Source organism: Cyprinodon tularosa, unplaced genomic scaffold (genome assembly GCF_016077235.1).
Source record: "Cyprinodon tularosa strain WSP-4 unplaced genomic scaffold, ASM1607723v1 ctg44, whole genome shotgun sequence".
NCBI lineage: Eukaryota > Metazoa > Chordata > Actinopteri > Cyprinodontiformes > Cyprinodontidae > Cyprinodon > Cyprinodon tularosa.
The window spans coordinates 3,017,122-3,037,188 of NW_024039163.1; the positions used below are offsets into that span (position 1 = coordinate 3,017,122).

General features: G+C 36.7%; 1 protein-coding gene across 1 annotated transcript; it reads right to left on the reverse strand.

Moving 5' to 3' along the window:
* Positions 1 to 8,504: 8,504 nt before the first annotated feature.
* Positions 8,505 to 17,053, reverse strand: rhcgb (Rh family, C glycoprotein b). Its single transcript, XM_038299899.1, has 11 exons — positions 16,695 to 17,053; positions 13,696 to 13,888; positions 13,156 to 13,306; positions 12,109 to 12,256; positions 11,852 to 12,018; positions 11,049 to 11,186; positions 10,802 to 10,938; positions 10,575 to 10,699; positions 10,391 to 10,464; positions 9,634 to 9,701; positions 8,505 to 9,109 (listed from the first exon to the last, which is right to left on the reverse strand). The coding sequence occupies exons 1-11, from the start codon at positions 17,041 to 17,043 to the stop codon at positions 9,061 to 9,063; spliced, it is 1,599 nt and encodes a 532-aa protein (XP_038155827.1). The 5' UTR covers positions 17,044 to 17,053; the 3' UTR covers positions 8,505 to 9,060.
* Positions 17,054 to 20,067: the final 3,014 nt, after the last annotated feature.

Sequence of the window (20,067 nt, forward strand, 5' to 3'; positions counted from 1 at the left end):
AAAAACAAATTGAATTTTAAAAAGAGGTGAAAAAAAGTAAAACATTTTTTTATTTGATTGATTAATAAATGGAATACAATAGATATGTTAGTCTTTTGTTAAGGCCTCCTCTTTAGCTCCTCATAGTACCAGCCTAAATTAGCTTGTGTGTGTGGTTGAAATCTCTTTTTAAACATACACCCATAGAGAACACTCTTAAACTTAAAACACTGAACAGCGTTTCCCCCTTGCCTGATTTCTGAATAAAACCTTGGGTCGAGTGTAAAGTTAGCCAACTGTTTAAGCATTAAAGAGGATTGTAAAACATCTCAGTTACGTGTAAACCTAGACTTTGACTAGGCCTCTTAAAAGCTAAATAAGTTTATGTATAAAGGGTTTGGAAACAATCAGAAACTGGTACATTAAAGCTATTTCTCAGGGAAATGCTTTATGGTTTTGCTTCTCATCCATTCTTGAATATCTTTAACTCATAAAACAATGTGATCTATTTATTTCATTTTTTTCAGCCTACTTTATATTGTCAGACAGGTTCTATTTAAATGAAATCTTGATTCTGAATTTCTGGCAATAATCAGTGTGGCCAGGGAAATTATAGTCTATAACTGTGGGTCATTACACTAAATTGGTTTGGTGGGAGAATACATGTTCACACAGGGCCACATTAGCTAAGATTAATTTTCTTAATAAATGAAATAATCACAATTAAACTGTATTTTTATTTTCTTGTTTGTTTGTTTTTTAGTCAGGTTACATTTTATTGACATCAACTTGTTTTGATGATCTGAATGTTTATGTTTGGCACAAAAAAAAAACGGAATGAAAGCAAGACATACTAAAAATGAGGCATAACCTGTTGGATATGAGGCTTGAAAAGCTCAATCTGAGCTGAATGCATCAATGGGTTGCATGTTTCTAAAACCACCAGAGTTTTCTTTCCTTTTCTCACAAATCATGACACCAATGCTTGGATGTGATTGGCTGAACACAGTGTGAGATGGCAGTAAAACGTGTAAGATAGTGTTCTAACTACATGGAATCCTGCAGGAATAAAAGTAATCCTAGATCATGTTTTGAAAACATGATAACTTAATACAATAGGAATAGGAATAAAAATATAGGAAATCTTTTAACATTTTCTGTAAAATGTGATTGACTAATGCAATTTCTTCTGAGGAATAAATAAGAACATGCCAGATATATACTTCAGCTTCAAATGGAGTGACAGTGAACACCATGGTGAGATCCAAAGAGCTGCCTTCAGTAAGACATAAGCTTATAAGTCCAGTAAAGTATTTAAATATATCTAGGAAGAATTTGAAATTAGCCATTCCACTCTATAAAAAGTGGTTTATTGGAGGAAAATTGCATGTCTGTATAAGCAGTAACATCCAGATAGAAGTGAAAAAAAAAAAACTAAATCATTTGACCTCATGCAAGCTCTTACTGTCGATATGAAAGTGCATGTTTGCACAGTCAGGAAGAAACTGAACGTTTAACTTTTCATGGCTGCTGTTTTGCAAGGAAGAAACATCTCTTTTTAGTGAACACATTAAAGAAAGACAAAGACCAGGCCTTCTGGAATCCAGCTGTTAAACATAGAGGTGAATGTGTCATGCTTTGGGGTTGGTTTGCTGCTGTAGGCCTTATCTACAGTAACTCACCATCTTGGAGTCCACCATTAATTCTAGCTATTTCAAATGGTGCTTGAAGAAAATGGGAAAACCTTTTTACAGAATTTATGGATGTAGAAAAAATTTAACCTGCAACATGACAGTGAAAACCTGCCAGTAAATCTACCACTGCCAGGAAAGCAATAAACAAGAAGGATTAACCCCCCCCCCCCCTTTTTGTCCTGACCACTAATCCTAACTCCTCAAACAACTTACTGGCCAGCTCCTAGAGGGCAGGGCCTTTTTCCTTGGCTAGAAATCACACTTTATTGTTGTATTTTTATTTATTTTTTGTGTGTAAAAGATTTATTTTGTTGCATTTATTGCAATTAGGGTTTTTATTTCTTTTCAAGATTTGTGGCTGTGTAATGGATTCATAAAGAAGTGGATACTCAGAACATAAATGGACATGGAGTGGATTATTTTTTTAAATGCACAATTCTGCATGATTCATAAACAATATGTACATTCATTAAATATTAAAGTTCTTCTATTGCTTGTGGTTTTTTAATCACTGCAGGAATTTAAAGCAACATTCCTACAGGCCGATAACAGGGTGAATCACCATTTAGCCTCTATATGGGCTCTAGGGACTTGAGCCGTGTCTGATGTGTGGCTGCTGTGTTGGCCTTTGACCTCGGACTGTCTGGAGGGCTGTGGTGATGGCGAGTCAAGGTCAAGAGGAAGTGTGTGCAGGGGTTTTGGGGGTAGAAGAGGGTATAGGATGGGCGTGCACAAACTGTGATGGATGGAAAAGGATCTGTGTCTGGGAGAGCAGAAACCAGACAGTCCCAGACGTCTGTTGTAGGGGACACTGTGTCGTCTGTGAGGCCCTGTCTGTTCCCATTCGCCTCCTTGGGCCTGGAGGGGGGAAAAGGCGGCAGCGAATATTTAGACTGCCGGGATGATATTTTACAAATTTAAGAGGTGTATGAAGGACAGCTAAAATAAAAACGATTTTTTTAATAAGATGCTCAGACATGATAAAGAGAACATTTTGATCTCCTCTTTTTATTCACTAAATACATTTTTATAAATGAAGTATTTAAATAAGCTTTACTCTTCTTAAATAATTTCAAATTTACAAATTAAAGACATTTATTTCTTTTATTTGATTTGAATTTGTTGAAGTGTCTCATTATCAGCTTTCCGTTCACGTTCTTCACCTTTGAAGTTGAATGTTAAAATTTTTCCTAAAGCTCTAAATTAAGTTTTTGACTTATGTTTAGAAGCGTATGCCACACATTCACTTGTTCTTCTTAATTTCAAAATGTAATCTAAAAAACTGAACAACTGGTAACTTTTTAACTTGTTTCTTTAGAGGAAATAATTGATCACCTGCCTAAAAGGGTGTTTTATTGTCTCTTTGATTTTCTGACACTAAAGAAGTCTAACTGGTACTGAAAACAAAGAACAACACATTTAAAAAAGATATTTGGAAACTATTTTTCTTTGCAAAGCATAGTTATGTACCTCGTGAGAAAATGGAGTGAATGTATAAGATCAGAAGCGTTGAAGGGCTCAAAGGGCAAGAAGACAGTTAATGCGTCTCTGTCCCACCTAACTATTTTTAACATATAAAAATCTCCTTAGCAAAATAAAGACAAAAAAAAAATGCAGTTTTCAAATGGCAATATAGTTTATAGGAAGAAAAAAAATTTCACATCAACCTCCTTAAATTAACAACAGGTTTGCACGACCACTATGCTTATAAATGACCTGCAATGGTTCTTTTACATCACTGTGAGAAGAATTGCTCAACTTTTCTTTGCAGAATTGCCGGTTAAATTTATTAGACTGATTTTAATCAATGACGCAGTGTTTAACAGGATATTGTTGGGCTTAAAGTAAAGAACTGATAACACAAAGTTCTTCTTCAGTATTGTCTTGCAGAAGGAAAAATTCTCAGTTCCCTCAATCTCTGCGGGCCGTTTAGCTGCTAAAGCACAGAAGCAGCCCCAGACCATCATACTACCACCATGTTTGGACGTAAGTATGATCTTTCTCTGAAATACTGTGTTAGTTTTACACCAATTGTTGTTGGACATGATATTTAGAGGTAATTATGAGGCAGTCATTTGTGTCCTTTTTGCTCAGCAATCGTTATCTGACCCTGTAGGACCCCATTTCTGATTTCTTTAATTTAATTTAAGGTAAGTTATATTAGTTTTTAGAGCATTTTAGCACTCGTGTTGCAAGACAGGTTCTAATAAAGTGAGCTCTTGAGTCTACATTTCTTGCGTGGATATGTTTGGCACCAGAAAGTGAAAAATGAAAAACAAACACATGAATAAATGCAGATGATTAATACAGTCTGGTCATATTTTAATGAGTGAGGTAGGTTGGAGGGATTGGGGAGTGACCAATATCTATGTTTTCTCTTGATAAAAAAAGTAATTATTTTAAAACTGTCTTTAATTAACTCAGATTACTTTTTTCCTGATGTAAGAATAAATGCGATTATTTTAAGTTTAAAGAACAGAAAGAAAACAGAAATATATTCCTTAATACAAATGACTTCCCATTACATCTTCACCAGAGAGCTTTCATCCTTATGCAGAAAGTGGCGCCCTCTGCAGGTAGAAAGAAGCTTTTTCACTGTTGCTCATACAGTGTGACCATCCTGCAACCCCACTCAGCCTGCAACTCACATTCATGGTCACAGATCCGAGGCCTCACAGACCACTGGCCCCACGGGGGGATCTGCAGTGGAGCGTGTAGCTACCTGTCAATCACCAAATCTCTGCTGTCTTAAGAGAGACATTTCGCCTGGGATAGCGGCAGCCCGTCCCTCCCCATACATTCTGCCTCCCCTGGCAACCATTGCCTGATGACTGAGAGGCTTTGTCCCCCTCACAACGGGTGTCTGCCATTGAACCCAGAAGCCCCGTAGCAACCAGAATTAGAGGGTGACAGAAAGGGGGCTCCTTTCTGTGAAATAGGGGTGAACGCTCTGTCCTTGTCCCCACGTCTGGGATTCATATCACAGGCCTGAATGGCATCAGTACCTCCTTTTAAAAGCCAGTGTAACGGAGCGTATGAAGGGGCTAGCAGTGAGCAGATAGGATCATGCTTAATCTGCTGTTCTTCACCACTGTGGTCCGATAGGGACACTTAAGCAGCCTCTGTGGCGTGGGGAGTTCCTGGAGATAGTGGATAAAGCTGGAGAAACAGGAGAGGAATAGAAACTTCTCAACTATCTCATTAACTTTCAACATCATCAGACTAGTAAATGTTTAAGAAATGCTTCAATTTAGCACTTTTCTGTCTAAGCTTAGACTACTAATAATGTTATATTGTTCTGATTTGGTTTTCAGCAGAACTCTCATAGGAATCATAGGAGGTTTTTCAAAAATAAAGGCAGGCATAGCAAGATAGTAATTGAAAAATCGAAATTGTAAAATAGTTTTCTATCGCAGTCTGATTTTAGAGACATTCTTGTCACTACTACCAGAACTGACCTCAAACTCAAACTGACCATATCAATGGGGGGTTTTTTTGCACCATTTTTATTCTCTCACAATGTTTACATTTGATCTCTGCTTCACTTTAAGAAATGGAAATTTCATTAGAGCTATACAAAACAAAATTTTGTTTTGTTTGTTTTGTATACACACTCTTTATACAAACTGACAATAAAGTTTGTCTAAGTCTAACTGTAACTTTATACAGGTAACCTCTTGTATTTTTTCATTAAAGAGTTTTATAATTCTTGAATTCTGTCACAGTTTAGCATGTGAAGAGTTTAGGTAAAAATTACTTTACAAATACAAATCTTAAACGAGTATTATGCAACTGATATGCATGATGCCACCACCATGATATGTCGCAGTCAGGATTCTCCAGCCAGCATGACGTGCAGTTTTCCTTCCCATCCACACAGCATTGTGCATGTAAGCAAAGAAAATAGATTTTAGCCTTAATATGGGACTTTTTATGGCTTCCTGTTGGCGACTGAACAGCCATCTTTCTTTGCCACTATTTCATTATGACAAAAATTAGTGAAGTGCAGGATTATAATAAGTCCTTTTAACAGATTTTAACACCTGAGTTGGGGATCTATTCAGCTCCTACAGAGTACCATGGATCTCCTTGCTTACCTGTTGGTACAGGTGGGTGAACATGAAGCTGTGAGCTACTCCTGCCTGAATACTGCCTTATTAAATAGTCAATGCTTGGGTTATAACTTTAAAACAAAGACCTAGATTTTGCTTTCAAACAGCTTTATCCCTGATCTGTCTGCTGTGTTCCATGATCTTTATGGTTTTGTAAATTAATACTTTTTTTTTTTTTATTATGCCACCACTGAACATTTTTTTTTATTTATTCTGATATTTAATTATACAAAGATAGGCAATATTTCATAATTAAATTACTTTAATTCAGTTGCAATATGAACACTTAAGGGGACTAACTATAAAGTTAACTAACTACAGTATAACCTCAATTTTCAGATTTCTGCTCCCCCCCACATCACATGTATACAATTTTTGTGTCTATCACATAAAACATATTTATGCTACGGACAAAATGTGGCATAATACAGGAGGATATGAATACTTTTGCAGAAGGTTTTTACAGCATTCCTCTGTTGCTAAAGATTCTGTGCAAAAAATAAAATCTTGGTAAATGCAATTCATGTAGATTGTGGAGAAAAGAGATATTTTCTGCTGTGTATGGGGAGATTTTTTCAAAACATAAAAACCCCTCAGGGGACGAACTGAAATGTCACAACTTTCAAACATTTAATAATTTTTTATAAAAATGTGACACAGTCGACTCTCAACCATGTACCTGTTAGTTTACATTTAAAATGCATCACAATCATAAAACCCTACTGTGGGCATTGAATCTATCGAGACCTTTTTAAAGATTGGTTTAAGAGTCTCATCATAGAGAGAACTCTAAAAAGATAGACAAATGGCAGACAGTTTTTTTTTTTAAGTTTTAGACTTTCTGCTGAGAGATAACCTATGAGGGGCCCTTAACTGCATAAAATGGGAAGAGATTAGGTCAAGAGAGAAACAAGCAAAGGCCTGAATAGTTTATTAACGGGTTTACGGACTCTTGGTTCCTTTCAAAGTGGCTTTTATTGCTTATTTTATAGCAGATTGAACACAGAGCTTGTAATATTCCTTGGCTGCTGTGTACCTTGTAAAACCTGAGCCAGTTCATGGGGGTTATAATAATGTGTTATTTCCACACGTGTAATGAACAACTAAAGACACAAGAAAAAACAAAGCAATTGTTAGATTGGATTGTGGTTCGTAAATTAGGCCAACTATGACCCATAGAAGCCCCGTCAGCTTCTTCAGCATTAACCTCCCACGTCGCAGAACTGTGTAAATTCCTCCTTTCCTCTTATATTCTTTTATATTAATGGGCGCCATGGCCGAAACATGGACTATGTTTTGTGCAGTTCCCATTCTAAGTTTAATTCCTTTGCCCTTCATTCTTAGTTCCCTCCTTCACTCCTGCTGTCAATCAAAGATCATGGTTGAGTCAGGCAGTCAGTCAGTCATCAGCAAAGAAAGAGAGGCCTCATTCCCTCTTTTTTATGCCCCCTTATGTCTTCAAGTTTTTCAGCCCACCTTCTCCGTGGCTTCTCTTCTTGCCGTTTATCTCCTATCTTCCTAGATGAAGGTAGGATCTGCCACGGCATAAGGCGAAGTTGCTTTACCACAGCAGTGCAAAACCCGTCTATTTTCAAAATATATCAGTTTTAGCAAGACTGAAGTGGTTTATGAATAAACATGAAGAGGTGTTAGGGCGGGAAATGGATGGGTGGGGGTGGTAGAAGAAGAAGAGGCCCAGTTTCTGTGTGTGTGTAACATGAGGGAAGTATAGAGGGCAACGGAGCAGCCTTTCTTCCCAGCAGGGCTGCATCGCATTTAATTGGAGCACTTGTGGCACCATTACCTCCTTTACTCAAACACGTTCCTGATGACAAAAGAAAACAGCACTAAGCCTGCCTTTGTTGGAAAGGAGACTGTATGAGGAGACGGATTCCTCCCTGTTTCTCATGTGTGGGAATCAGCCACACTCTCCCACAGCGAGCTACTGCCGCCTTTGGGGAGGGACGGCATAAGGAGTATTTTAGGGGGGCAGATTGCTCAGAAATGCAGCCACCATGACTGAATGCTTTACAGTAGAGCTGCTATCTGATGTATAAAGAAAACATTGCACTTGGAGGCAAACAGCCACTTTTATAATAAAACCAACATATTTATGGGCAGAAAAAAATACTTAAACTCTGACTCATTCTTCTGATCAGGGCTTTTAAAATAATTGTCCACCGGAGTGCGTGTTCAGCATCCTGATTACGGTACAGTTTGCTATTTCCTGACTGAGTATGGATGATTTGCAGACTGTAGTTTGTTTGTAGTCACCACAGTGTCACGAGGAGAGGAATGAGGGCTGCTAGCCTCTCTCTGACCTCACGTGGGAGGAGGACACCAGGACACACTGAATTTTTATAGTTAGATTAGTTATATTTATGAAAAAATCTTTAAAACAAAATTGAAACCTCTTAATAAAGGGATTTGTTTTTGTTAATAAAGGGGATAAAATTAAACATCTGTGTTTGGAACTGTTTGTCATTCATTTTTCAATTTATCGTTTAATCAAATAGGCCTTAAGAAACTTCTCAAACAGTATCAAACATGTATCTAACAAAAGCCTCAACTTTTAAATTGCAAACACTTTACTTTAACATTTTACTTTTAATAGAGAATATCATTGAAATGCTTCTAAACATTATTAGCCTTCAAAGCCTTGAGCCAAATTATCAAAAAGAGAGTTTTCAGATGAAAGAAATTAATGGGATCCAGAATATTGTATTGTTTTTTTTTAATAAAGCATCAACAAAATTAATATATAACTACTATATGCAGAGTTAAAGGAAAGTTTAACCAGTTAACCAGCATCACTTAGTTTTTAACTGTTATATTATTCTATGGCTTCCACAATCAGTAACATAATAAACATTTTCCTTTTTAAATGAGTAAAAAAATCAACATGAAGAAATAGAAACAACAACAAATGACAAATAAGGAATAAGTTTTGACTGTAAATAAATGACAACATAGAGAAACTTACAGTTTTTTTTTATAAACTTAAAGGAAGTCTTACTTTTGTGTAAAATGAAAAACTGATATTTATCTCTGGAGATAATAACAGAACATGAGTATTTAAAAAAAAAAAAAAGAACAAACCTCATATCATTACATTTACCTTATACTTCTAAGTTGAGACAATATGAGGTACAAACCCAGAGTATTCAAATGTTTTTTTTTTTTTTTATATTTCTTCTCCATGTTGTTTGGAGAGGGAGCTGGGTCCAACAGAGAAATCAAAGAAAGGGTAACAGTTGATCGAGTCAAAGAGCCATTCATGATCGGGACCTGGCATCTGGCTCCATGGTGAAATGCGTGTCAGCACTAAAGATGGAAAAAAAAATACGTTAAGGATCATGATTTGTTGAAAATATCTCCAAATATTTATGCACAATTCAAGATAAACCCTTGAAAAACCACTGAACCTTAGCCTTCCTTGAACCTTAATCAAAATCCAGAGTTGTTCTTACTATTAGTAGATGAGCTAATGGTCGATCTGTTGTCAGTGTTAACATGAGGGCTGTTGCATAACCCCAAGGTCACTTTGAGGAGTCACACACATGAAGGTGTTCTACAGAAACCCCCATCAACAAACAGCACAAGTTCTCTTGGAAGTAAAGGAACATGTCAGCTGTTTGTTTGGTCAGCTTCACCTTGTTCTCACACAGTATTCCTCATGGTAAATAATCCCCTTTAAAGTTTAAAGCTGCAATGATCCATAGCTTCTATGAAAAAGACTCTGCTGCCACCAAGAGGACGGTGAATGCAAAGTGCATTTTAACTATATAATGATGCTGCTTTGTGGAACAATCCTCTTTTATTACTGGATAAAGGAATCAAACACTCACACGTCTTTGCCCCGCATGTGGTTGTTGTAGTGCAGGATTGGTGGGATGCTCTCTTCGTCTTCTGGCAACTGGAGACAAAACAAAAAAATGTAACAAATACAAGGCAACTAATCCTGAGACTCAGAGTTCATGTTGTTTGATGCCAAATCCCCACCCCCCTGAAATAAATCTATGAAAAAAGGTAAATATGACAAAAATTTGGTTTAATTCTTTCAGAAAAAATTAAAAACATAAAAATGTATCACAATACATTGTCTTAAAGTACACGTGTATTATTTAATTATAAAGTGGTAGCATATGAATACATTGTTTTCTCTTTAATGATTAATCATGTTTGGCTGGCTTTATCACGTTGTTTTTCATTGATCCTGCTATAATGAAATCAATACAAACTGCACCTTTAAAAAAAGTGACTCCTGAAGTTATTTAGTGGAACTGTAATTTATAAATAGGTACCAGGATTAAGGATGTACATAAAGTTTTAAAATAAATAAAAATATGACCGGACCACCCTGTCTTTTTTCTGATGGTCTCATAAAATCCCAATAAAACCCTCTAAAGTGTGGAGCTGTAATATAAAAAAAATATGAAAGAAAGAAATCCAAAGGTTATTTAAGCGATGCTGCTATATGTAAATAAGAGTGGTCTTTTACAAGATCTGATTATTGCACAGTAACATTTTTAGAACTTATTTTCATCCATTGTAAATACCTAAAAAGCAGAGATATATTTAAAGTTGCAATCTTCCGCCACTTACCTCCCAGTAAGGTTCATCATCAAAGCAGTTGTCATCTGCAGGATCTCCCCAGATTGGTAATCTCAAGATTGCACCTAGAATCACAAAATAAAAAAAACTTTTTTAATGTAAAAATGCACATTACATCTGTAAGGTGATCCCATTGTGTTCCCATATATCATCTAAACTGTGGTGCATTCCCTACCAACAATCAGGCCTCCTCCTATGCCAAAGCAGATTGCCACACAGAGGCCTCCAGCCTGGTGACCTCCCTGCTTCGTTGGCACCATGTCCTTGAAAGCCCCCTCAAAGTCAAAAGTGTTGATCAACCTTTTAATTCAAAACAAGACTCTTGATTTCTCTCGAAATTTGCAGAACAATTTACAATATTTTTTTATATTTATATAAAATCAGTTCTTGTTGAAAACATACCCCTGCTTGCCGTAGACTGACTCTGATGCTGCAGCAGCAGTGATGGCTCCAACTATACCGCCTATAACCCCTGGCATGGCATGGAGATTGTGAATTCCACATGTGTCTTGGATCTTCATGTATTTCTCCATGAAAGGCTGATGGATTCACATTAGGGGTGTTTGTGAAGTTTATTATAATCATTAACTGTGGACCCTTATCAAAGACTCTAACTTATAGTGGACTATGAACAAGACAAATATCTTACAGTGATGTATATGTATCCAAGTGTGGAAAGAATACCACAGCAGAAGCCAACGATGAGAGATCCATAGGGCATCAGCATGAACTCAGCTGCTGTTCCTACTGCAACACCTCCAGCAAGTGTTGAGTTCTGGATGTGAACCTGGAAAAAAGATGCAAAACACATTTAGAGAAAGCAAAAATATGTTGGCCATTAGTGGTTCCCAAGTTTAAATCCTTTTAGAATAGCTTTATCCAACTTGCTTTAATTTAAGAATGTATTTATCTTGAATTGAAAAGTAGATATTGGTTTTTAAATGTTTTATAAATAAAATTAAGAAGTTAGCAGGATTGCTATTCATCCTCTTTTACTCCAATAGCCTGAAGTAAAATGGATTTTGAGTATGTTTAGATCAATTATAGCAATGATTTAGCTTTTGACCTCCAGCATTTCCCTGTATTTAGCATAAACTCTGACCAGCTTTCCTAGATTGACTGAAAAAAAATCAACCTCGAGGAATAATGCTGCCACCTCCATGCCTACAGAGTAGGCCTACATAAAGTTCAGGAGGAACCTCTCTGAATTCATACCATTTTAAATAAAGCCCCATATTTCAATTACAATATCATTTTATTTCTATTTCATATTTCAGCACCACTTTGTGTCAGTATACTAACCTAACCTTTCAAGAACATGATAACATACTAAAACTTTAACAGGGTGCCAGTTTTTTTTTTCCGCAAGAAATTGTACATCTGTTTTTTTTTCTTTTCTTTTTTTTATTGATAAGAGGGTCTTTTGTAAATCTGCTCTTTTTTTTTTTTTACCATATCTAGTTTCCCATGTTTCTGAAACAGACTCGAAACAGCAAATGTGGTGAGCACGGTTGCAGCCAAAGCCAGGTAGGTGTTGATGGCCGCCCTGTGCTGCCCGTCGCCATGATCTGTTATAGCGGAGTTGAAACTTGGCCAGAACATCCACAAGAAGAGGGTACCTGTGAAGAAAAGGCAAAGTGACGTGAGTGGTCAAAGTAGCACCTCCATATACGTTGGGTTAAAAGCAGTTGGTGCCAAACCCAGCTTACCAATCATAGCAAAGACATCTGAATGGTAGACAGAGCCGTGCAAGCGTGAGCTCTGGTCCAGGTTGGGCCGGTAGAGCATCCATGATATGGCGAGTCCATAGTAACCTCCAAAGGTGTGGATAACCATGGAGCCCCCAGCATCCCTTGCCTTCAAAATTAAAAGGAATTTCACTTGAATGAAAAACTGCATACATTAAAACGACATTAAAAGACAAAAGAAAACCCTTAGTTTTATTTTTTTTCCACAGTGCCTTAGAGACACTTTTCTTTAGGAGAGGCAGAGAAACTGCTTCAAGGAAAACCTCAAAGAGGCTACAAAGGACCTAAAGGCGAATCTCTTTGAAAGCTAAATAGTTCAAATGGAAGAACACAACATCCTACTGATTCAATCCACTTGAAAACAGATTTTCTATATCTGATTTTGAAAGAGTTTGAGGGTTTTGAAAGGAACTCAATCAAACATTTATTCTGAAGCTGTGCAAAACGCTCAGAGGCAAAGCCTCAAAAGGTTTCTACAAGATTTCAGGAACTAAATGCAAATTTGAGTCAGAATTTTCAGATTTATATTGTTAAAAGAAATCTTGTAAATATAAAATCTTTTTTTTTAATTGTTTGATATTTAGCATGTAGATAAAGTAAAAATACATACATGTGGCTTTTTCTAAATTGTTTCTAAATCAATTTCTAGAAAATAGGTAAACGTATAATTTCAACCAAATGATGGCTGCAGTTAAAACCATTACTATTTTATGTGACCTGCAGAAATCATAAAATTTGTAATATGGCTTATTTTGTTGGAGGTTAAAGATTTTGCAATCAAATGTGGATTTATAAGATGAAACTTCACTATGTCACCATAAGAAATAAAATCAGTGATTGTAAAAAATTATTTGTCTCTTATTACTTTCCCTCAATTAAATAATACTCTAAAACATCTGTCTTAATTGCATTCCTGTAATTTAAAACTATTTTTTAATGCTGAATTTTGTTACTGATGGTGACAAGGAGCAAAAAGGAGAAGAAAAATAATAATAATAGATGACTTACATGGATGAGATTTAGGATGATAAATTCCTCCACAGCAAACAGTGTTATCCCGAACAAAGTCAAAACCATCAACTGGACGGGGCTGACCTTTCCCAGCAAAGCTCCATATGCGATCAGACAGCCGGCCACACAGAAATCTGCATTAATTAGGCTGAAGAGAGAAAAAAAAGAAATCAAACTCAGGTTAACTAGGATCCACTGCAGTTTATTTTTAGTTAAATTTAGGTTAAAAAAAAAAGTCAGGCTGAAACCATCCTCCACAAACGACCTTCTCACAATATTTGACACAGAAGGACCAGGGTGATTTTCAGCAGTGTCATAACTCATTAGACCTTGTGACCACAAACACTTCATCCGTCACAACAGGAAGTATCTTTTGGAAATCTCCCAGTCAGACTGGTTGCCCCACCTTCTTTTTTTTTAATTTCAGCTGTGGATATTATGCAGGTGAAAACATATTCCCACAGGATATGTTTCCAACAAAAGTCTGTGAAAAACTGACACTTTAAAAATAGAAGATATGAGCTACAGCTCTCTTACCTTTCCACTCCAATTTTGATCTTCCCATCTGTGTAGTCCAGGGAGTGGAACCAGCCCTGCATTAGCAGTGCCCACTGGAGGCCAAAGGCGGCAATCAAAAAGTTGAAACCCACTCCTCCGAAGCTGTAACGCTTCAGAAACGTCATCAGGAAACCAAACCCAACAAAGATCATCACATGTACATCTTGGAAACCTGAAAAAATATGAACAAATGATCAAAAGAGGTTAAAAAAAAGGTCTAAACTGGATCTAAAATCTTTTATCAATCAGCTGTATTAGTGTGAGAATCATAACGGAAATCAGAAGGCAAAGTTGAATATTTAAAGAATAGACAGAAAATACTGACAACAATTATTTATTTGACTTCTTTTTCGTCCATGCTAATAAAATATGGTCAGATTCTTATTCAGTTTAGAGGTAAAATAATTGTCTTTTAATCTAAATACTGTTAGTCCTGACCAAAAAACATTAGGGAACCTTTTTATTTAAATAAGCTCAGAACATCAAAGGACATCAGAGTAGGGGTGTGGTTCCCAGCACAATAAGACATGTCATCTGTTTTAACTACGTAAGTTTGCTGGGAAAAAAACATTGTTGATGAACAATACAACATAATAATAATAAATGCAAAACAGGAGAAAACTACATTGTACCCCATCGTATCATCCGATACTGTATTGCATCTCACACTATTCATTTGTGCTAAATTGTATTATATCTTGCAATGTATTTTGACATACTGTATCTCATTATAATCCCATTGACCTATACTGATGGTTGGTAAAGGTCAGGTCATGTCTTTATTAACAGCCTATTCATAGCCTATTCTATCCCTTCATGGGTAAACATTTTTTTTTCTGTTTGCATCAACAACTGAGATAACAAAAAATATGGAACATAATAACTGAAATGAGCTTAAAGAAAGGCAGAAGATAATGTCTGAGGAGGAATGATGTCAGTGGAAGGATTTTGCAATAAAGTTTGCATTGACAAAATGCTTGAAACGACTAAGTTACCGACTCTTTTGACAAATTTGCAAAGTGCTTTACACCCAACGTAAAACTCTTTTACAAGCACGAAAAAATAAACCACCCTGGTTCCCTTTAGTGACTGGAGAAAGGATACTTTATTAAACTGTATCAAGGTATTTAACAGGAAATATCTGTTTTAGGATTGTAAATTGGATAATGAACCGAAGCCCTTAAACCCAACAAAAAAAGTTCACAATCAAAGTAGAGATAATAGCGCAGCGAAAAACTTTGTTGGAAGAAATTATTTATTTTTGGACTGTGCATACATATTAATGTAGCTGATTATTTTCACTCTTTACCTTTTGCTTAAAGTGAAGACTTGTGTGTCATTTCAGTTGTTCCTAGAAATATTTCCTACTTTGATCAATTAATAAGTTGCTAAAAAAAAAAGCAACACTTGATTGTAAACCTTTAATGTGATTATTGTCAGCATTACTTCCATATTTCTAATGTTTACCTTTTTTTTTTTTTTACCGCGTTTCCTTTTCACTGCCTAAATGTAACAGTGAGCTCAAAAGTTGATCATAGAAGACATCTAAGAAGAATGTTCACATGACCCTGCATTAGTAGTGCATAATCTTTTCTTAGGTTAATTTCCCATCACCTAAAAAGAAAGGCACGTTTTATTATATTTTGCTTCATGCAAATCACCCATCTAAAGCTCTTATTAAATCAGTTTCCTGAATTTAAACAAAAACCCACATGGATGATTTCATTTCCCAGCAAAGAACCAGTTGAAACCACACAATGCGTTTGGTATAACAACATGCCTCCGCTATGCAGGTTGGCATAAGGGCATATTAGATAAGAGTGGTATATCGTGTGAAGATGACACAAACACATCACGGTGTGCTTATTCTTCCGTGCAATTAATGTTTTTATGAAAAAAACTATGATCAATGATTTAGCCATACTGGTGATGGATCTAATTTAATTTCAACTTAGACAGATTTATTTGTCATTTTGTTTACACAAGTGTAAAACAAAATAGTGTTAAAATAGTGTTTTTTAAATCAAATTATATATTTAGCTACTGATAAGGCAAGAAAAAAAGAAGAAAAAGTGAAATTGATCTGTAGCAAAATTCTAGCAATTGAAAATTAGATAAATGAAAAAGAGCACTGTTTTTTTTCTGGACAATATCAAAACTGAATAGCTGTATAAAAAGATGTGATATACAGTAGTTGCATTGTGTTTATAACACAAACAGCCATAAACAATCATTGGATGGTGGCTAATTCCAGTCAGTTTGGCTTATAGCACAACACCGCATCTGCGTGACACATGTCATGGCACAATATGTCCACACTGCCCTCTCAATCACCATCGTTTGCATTCTAAAAGCATTTAATAAACACAGCAAGGTGCTGCTGATAGAAAAGCAAAGCAAAGAAAAAATATAATAAAATCTCCTGCTGCTTCAGCTTTCACACATAGTTTCCAGACTTTACACATAAGTGCTGTTGGTTTCAGACAATCAACTAAAATGATAGTATGTTTATGTTATGTAATGTAAAGGTGCAGAAACAAGCTGTTTTTCATGATGACCTTAAATTGACACTGTAGATGGTTAGTGTAGAATAAACAAACAACCCCACCTATATGAAACCGTCCCACATACATGTTCTTCTGCCCAATCCAAACACATTTAAGACAAAAAAAAAAAAAAAAAGCAGCATGGAGATTTGAGATGTATAAAATAAGAAAAGACCACAGAGGAATGAAATATGTTGCTGCAGGTGTCAGACCTTTGTCAGCAATTCAGAATAAAATGAAAGGTCATCACAATGTGATATCCAGCACTAATTTAATGTTATCCATGATGAATTAAGTCAAAATGATATTTAACCCTAATGTCTAATTTTTTAAGGAATTATATTACTTATTGAATTGATTAAGAAAGGAGGGAAAAAAACAACAGCTCCTAAACCACAAAAACAAGAAGGCTAAAAAGTTAGTTTTACTTACTTGGATATCTGAAGTAGAAGTCATTCTGTATATCTGTCAAATTTTTATGATCTCTGTGCTCAACCCAGTGAGCGTCTGATTCTTCATCATATCGAATAAAAACCCCATGCAGGATGATCATAGCAGTTTGCCACACCACACACACTGCTGGCAGACTCATACGAACATTAGGATTCTTTGTGCGATCACACATTTCCCTGAAGCTCTGGACGCCCCCCATCTTTGGTGCTTCTCGTTTCTCAGTGTCCCTGAAGATCCGCCGCACTCCTTGGCTGCAGTCTCTACGGTCCAGAGCATCTTCAAGTTCAAGCTCATGTTTAAAAAGAGTCCAGCCATCGGACACTCCCATAGCCACTCCTCCTATCCTGCACATGGAACCCAGCACTTTTCAGGGACGTTTTTCTTCACATGTAATCTTGACTGTGCAGATATGTTTTCATTATCAACATGGTGATGTTCTTTTTTTTTTTTTTTTTTTTTTTTAAGAAAGATTGTTCATATTTATCCTTCCTTTATGTAAAAACTGTCTGCATGTCAGAAAAAAAAAATCAAAAGCTTTATTTCTACATACACTATATTGCCAAAAGTATTTGCTCACCCATCCAAATTATTGGAATCAGGTGTTCCAATCACTTCCATGGCCACAGGTGTATAAATTCAAGCACCTAGGCATGCAGACTGTTTTTACAAACATTTGTGAAAGAATGGGTCGCTCTCAGGAGCTCAGTGAATTCCAGCGTGGAACTGTGATAGGATGCCACCTGTGCAACAAATCCAGTCGTGAAATTTCCTCGCTCCTAAATATTCCACAGTCAACTGTCAGCTGTATTATAAGAAAATGGAAGTGTTTGGGAACGACAGCAACTCAGCCACGAAGTGGTAGGCCACGTAAACTGACGGAGCGGGGTCAGCGGATGCTGACGCGCATAGTGCGAAGAGGTCGCCAACTTTCTGCAGAGTCAATCACTACAGACCTCCAAACTTCATGTGGCCTTCAGATTAGCTCAAGAACAGTGCGCAGAGAGCTTCATGGAATGGGTTTCCATGGTCGAGCAGCTGCATCCAAGCCATACATCACCAAGTGCAATGCAAAGCGTCGGATGCGGTGGTGTAAAGCACGCCGCCACTGGACTCTAGAGCAGTGGAGACGCGTTCTCTGGAGTGACGAATCGCGCTTCTCCATCTGGCAATCTGATGGACGGGTCTGGGTTTGGCGGTTGCCAGGAGAACGGTACTTGTCTGACTGCATTGTGCCAAGTGTAAAGTTTGGTGGAGGGGGGATTATGGTGTGGGGTTGTTTTTCAGGAGCTGGGCTTGGCCCCTTAGTTCCAGTGAAAGGAACTCTGAATGCTTCAGCATACCAAGACATTTTGGACAATTCCATGCTCCCAACTTTGTGGGAACAGTTTGGAGCTGGCCCCTTCCTCTTCCAACATGACTGTGCACCAGTGCACAAAGCAAGGTCCATAAAGACATGGATGACAGAGTCTGGTGTGGATGAACTTGACTGGCCTGCACAGAGTCCTGACCTCAACCCGATAGAACACCTTTGGGATGAATTAGAGCGGAGACTGAGAGCCAGGCCTTCTCGTCCAACATCAGTGTGCGACCTCACAAATGCGCTTCTGGAAGAATGGTCAAAAATTCCCATAAACACACTCCTAAACCTTGTGGACAGCCTTCCCAGAAGAGTTGAAGCTGTTCTAGCTGCAAAGGGTGGACCGACGTCATATTGAACCCTATGGATTAGGAACGGGATGTCACTTAAGCTCATATGTGAGTCAAGGCAGGTGAGCAAATACTTTTGGCAATATAGTGTATTTTCCTATTGGAGTGAGTAGGTTTACTCCCTTAAATTTATTAAACTAGTTTAATAAAAACATAAACATAGGCTAATCTGTACTGTAAAACAGGAAAAAAACACAAAATCCAAATATAATTTTATTTCTTCACATAAAGATGTCAACACACTGTTATGAAACTGGCAAATATTAGGAGAAACACATAGGGGAGTAAATGTTAGATACAGATCTGACCTCTGTCTCAAATACAACAACAACATTCTGGGAATCCTCGCTCAGTCAGCTTGGTAAGTTCTTTGCCTCTCTGCATCTCATCCATCCATGCATTTACCTTTTATGTACCATCAAGGCCTATCCTTCTTTTCACTGAAGTAAAACACAGAAAACTAAATTGTTGACTTGCCAGGATCAAGAGAGACCACTACAAATTTGCACATAGGCATTCCTAAAAATCAAGGCCAAACGAATCTCATAGACAAAAAATAAAAGCAATCAAAGATCATCATAACCAGCATTCTTCTGATAATTCATGATTCTCATTATCTTTTAATAAACTAAATTAATAACTGGAAGAATCATCCAATCATCATCTGCATTCAATCACCTCATCGTGCACCTCTGCTCCAGCCAATCACCTCATTCAGTCAGTCAACATAAAGCTCTCCAGTCAATGACTCTCCTGGTCTTCAGCTATCCGCCTCAATCTCCCTCTAGATTCCTGCACTCCACCACCAGTGTCCGGATTCTGGTGAAAGACATATCTAATCTCTTAATCTCACAATGATCCTCCAAGATCGCATCTTCCATGTCTTCTGCTGGGGTTTGAGCACCAAAGAACTGTCAGATTCACCAATAAATATCTCTAATTATCACCTTTATGTGTGTGAGTGTCTCCAGGTTACATTAACCACATGACTTTGCATTAAAGCTTTCAAACAATAACTACTTTAGATAAATTAAATGATGATAATAATAATAATAATGCTAATTTGAGCATCAGAGGTAAATATAGCACAGAATAACCTCTAGTTGTGTGATATAGTGCTTATTGAAGGATATTGTGTATTTTGATTTATTTGTTGTACAGTGTCCTTGGGTGTCTTGAAAGGGGATTTAAATAAAATGTATTATTATTATTATTATTATTATTATTATTATTAACGTTCCTCTGAAGAGGATTCCTACTTTTCTCTCAAAATGTTCTTCATTGTAATAAGAGTTATTCTTTGTGAAACAATTTCAAGAGGTTCTGGAGAAGTTTCTAGAAAAAACTGACCTTATTTATCCGATTGCTGCTGTTTTCCTTGGCAGATAATGACAGACTTATAGAATATATAAGTCTTATTACATCTTGATACAAACAATGAAGTCCTAAAGCTTCCATATAAAGTAAAGTCTGCTCTGTCCCTCCCTGAAAACAGCATCACTGTTGCATCTCACAGTTGTCCAGGTATTTATACTACTTCAACACCTCCACTTCTTTTCCCATTATGTTAATAAGATTTAACACCAGTAGTTAATATTAGATGTAGTTTTGCATTACATAACAATAAAGGAAGAGATGTGGATAT

Coding starts and splice junctions, on each gene's coding strand:
- rhcgb (XM_038299899.1), bottom strand. CDS start 17,043: ATGGGAGTGTCCGATGGCTGGACTCTTTTTAAACATGAGCTTGAACTT. Junction 13,889..16,694: donor CTTCTACTTCAGATATCCAA/GTAAGTAAAACT, acceptor ATATTTTTTCAG/GTTTCCAAGATGTACATGTG. Junction 11,187..11,851: donor AACATGGGAAACTAGATATG/GTAAAAAAAAAA, acceptor TCTTTTTTCCAG/GTTCACATCCAGAACTCAAC.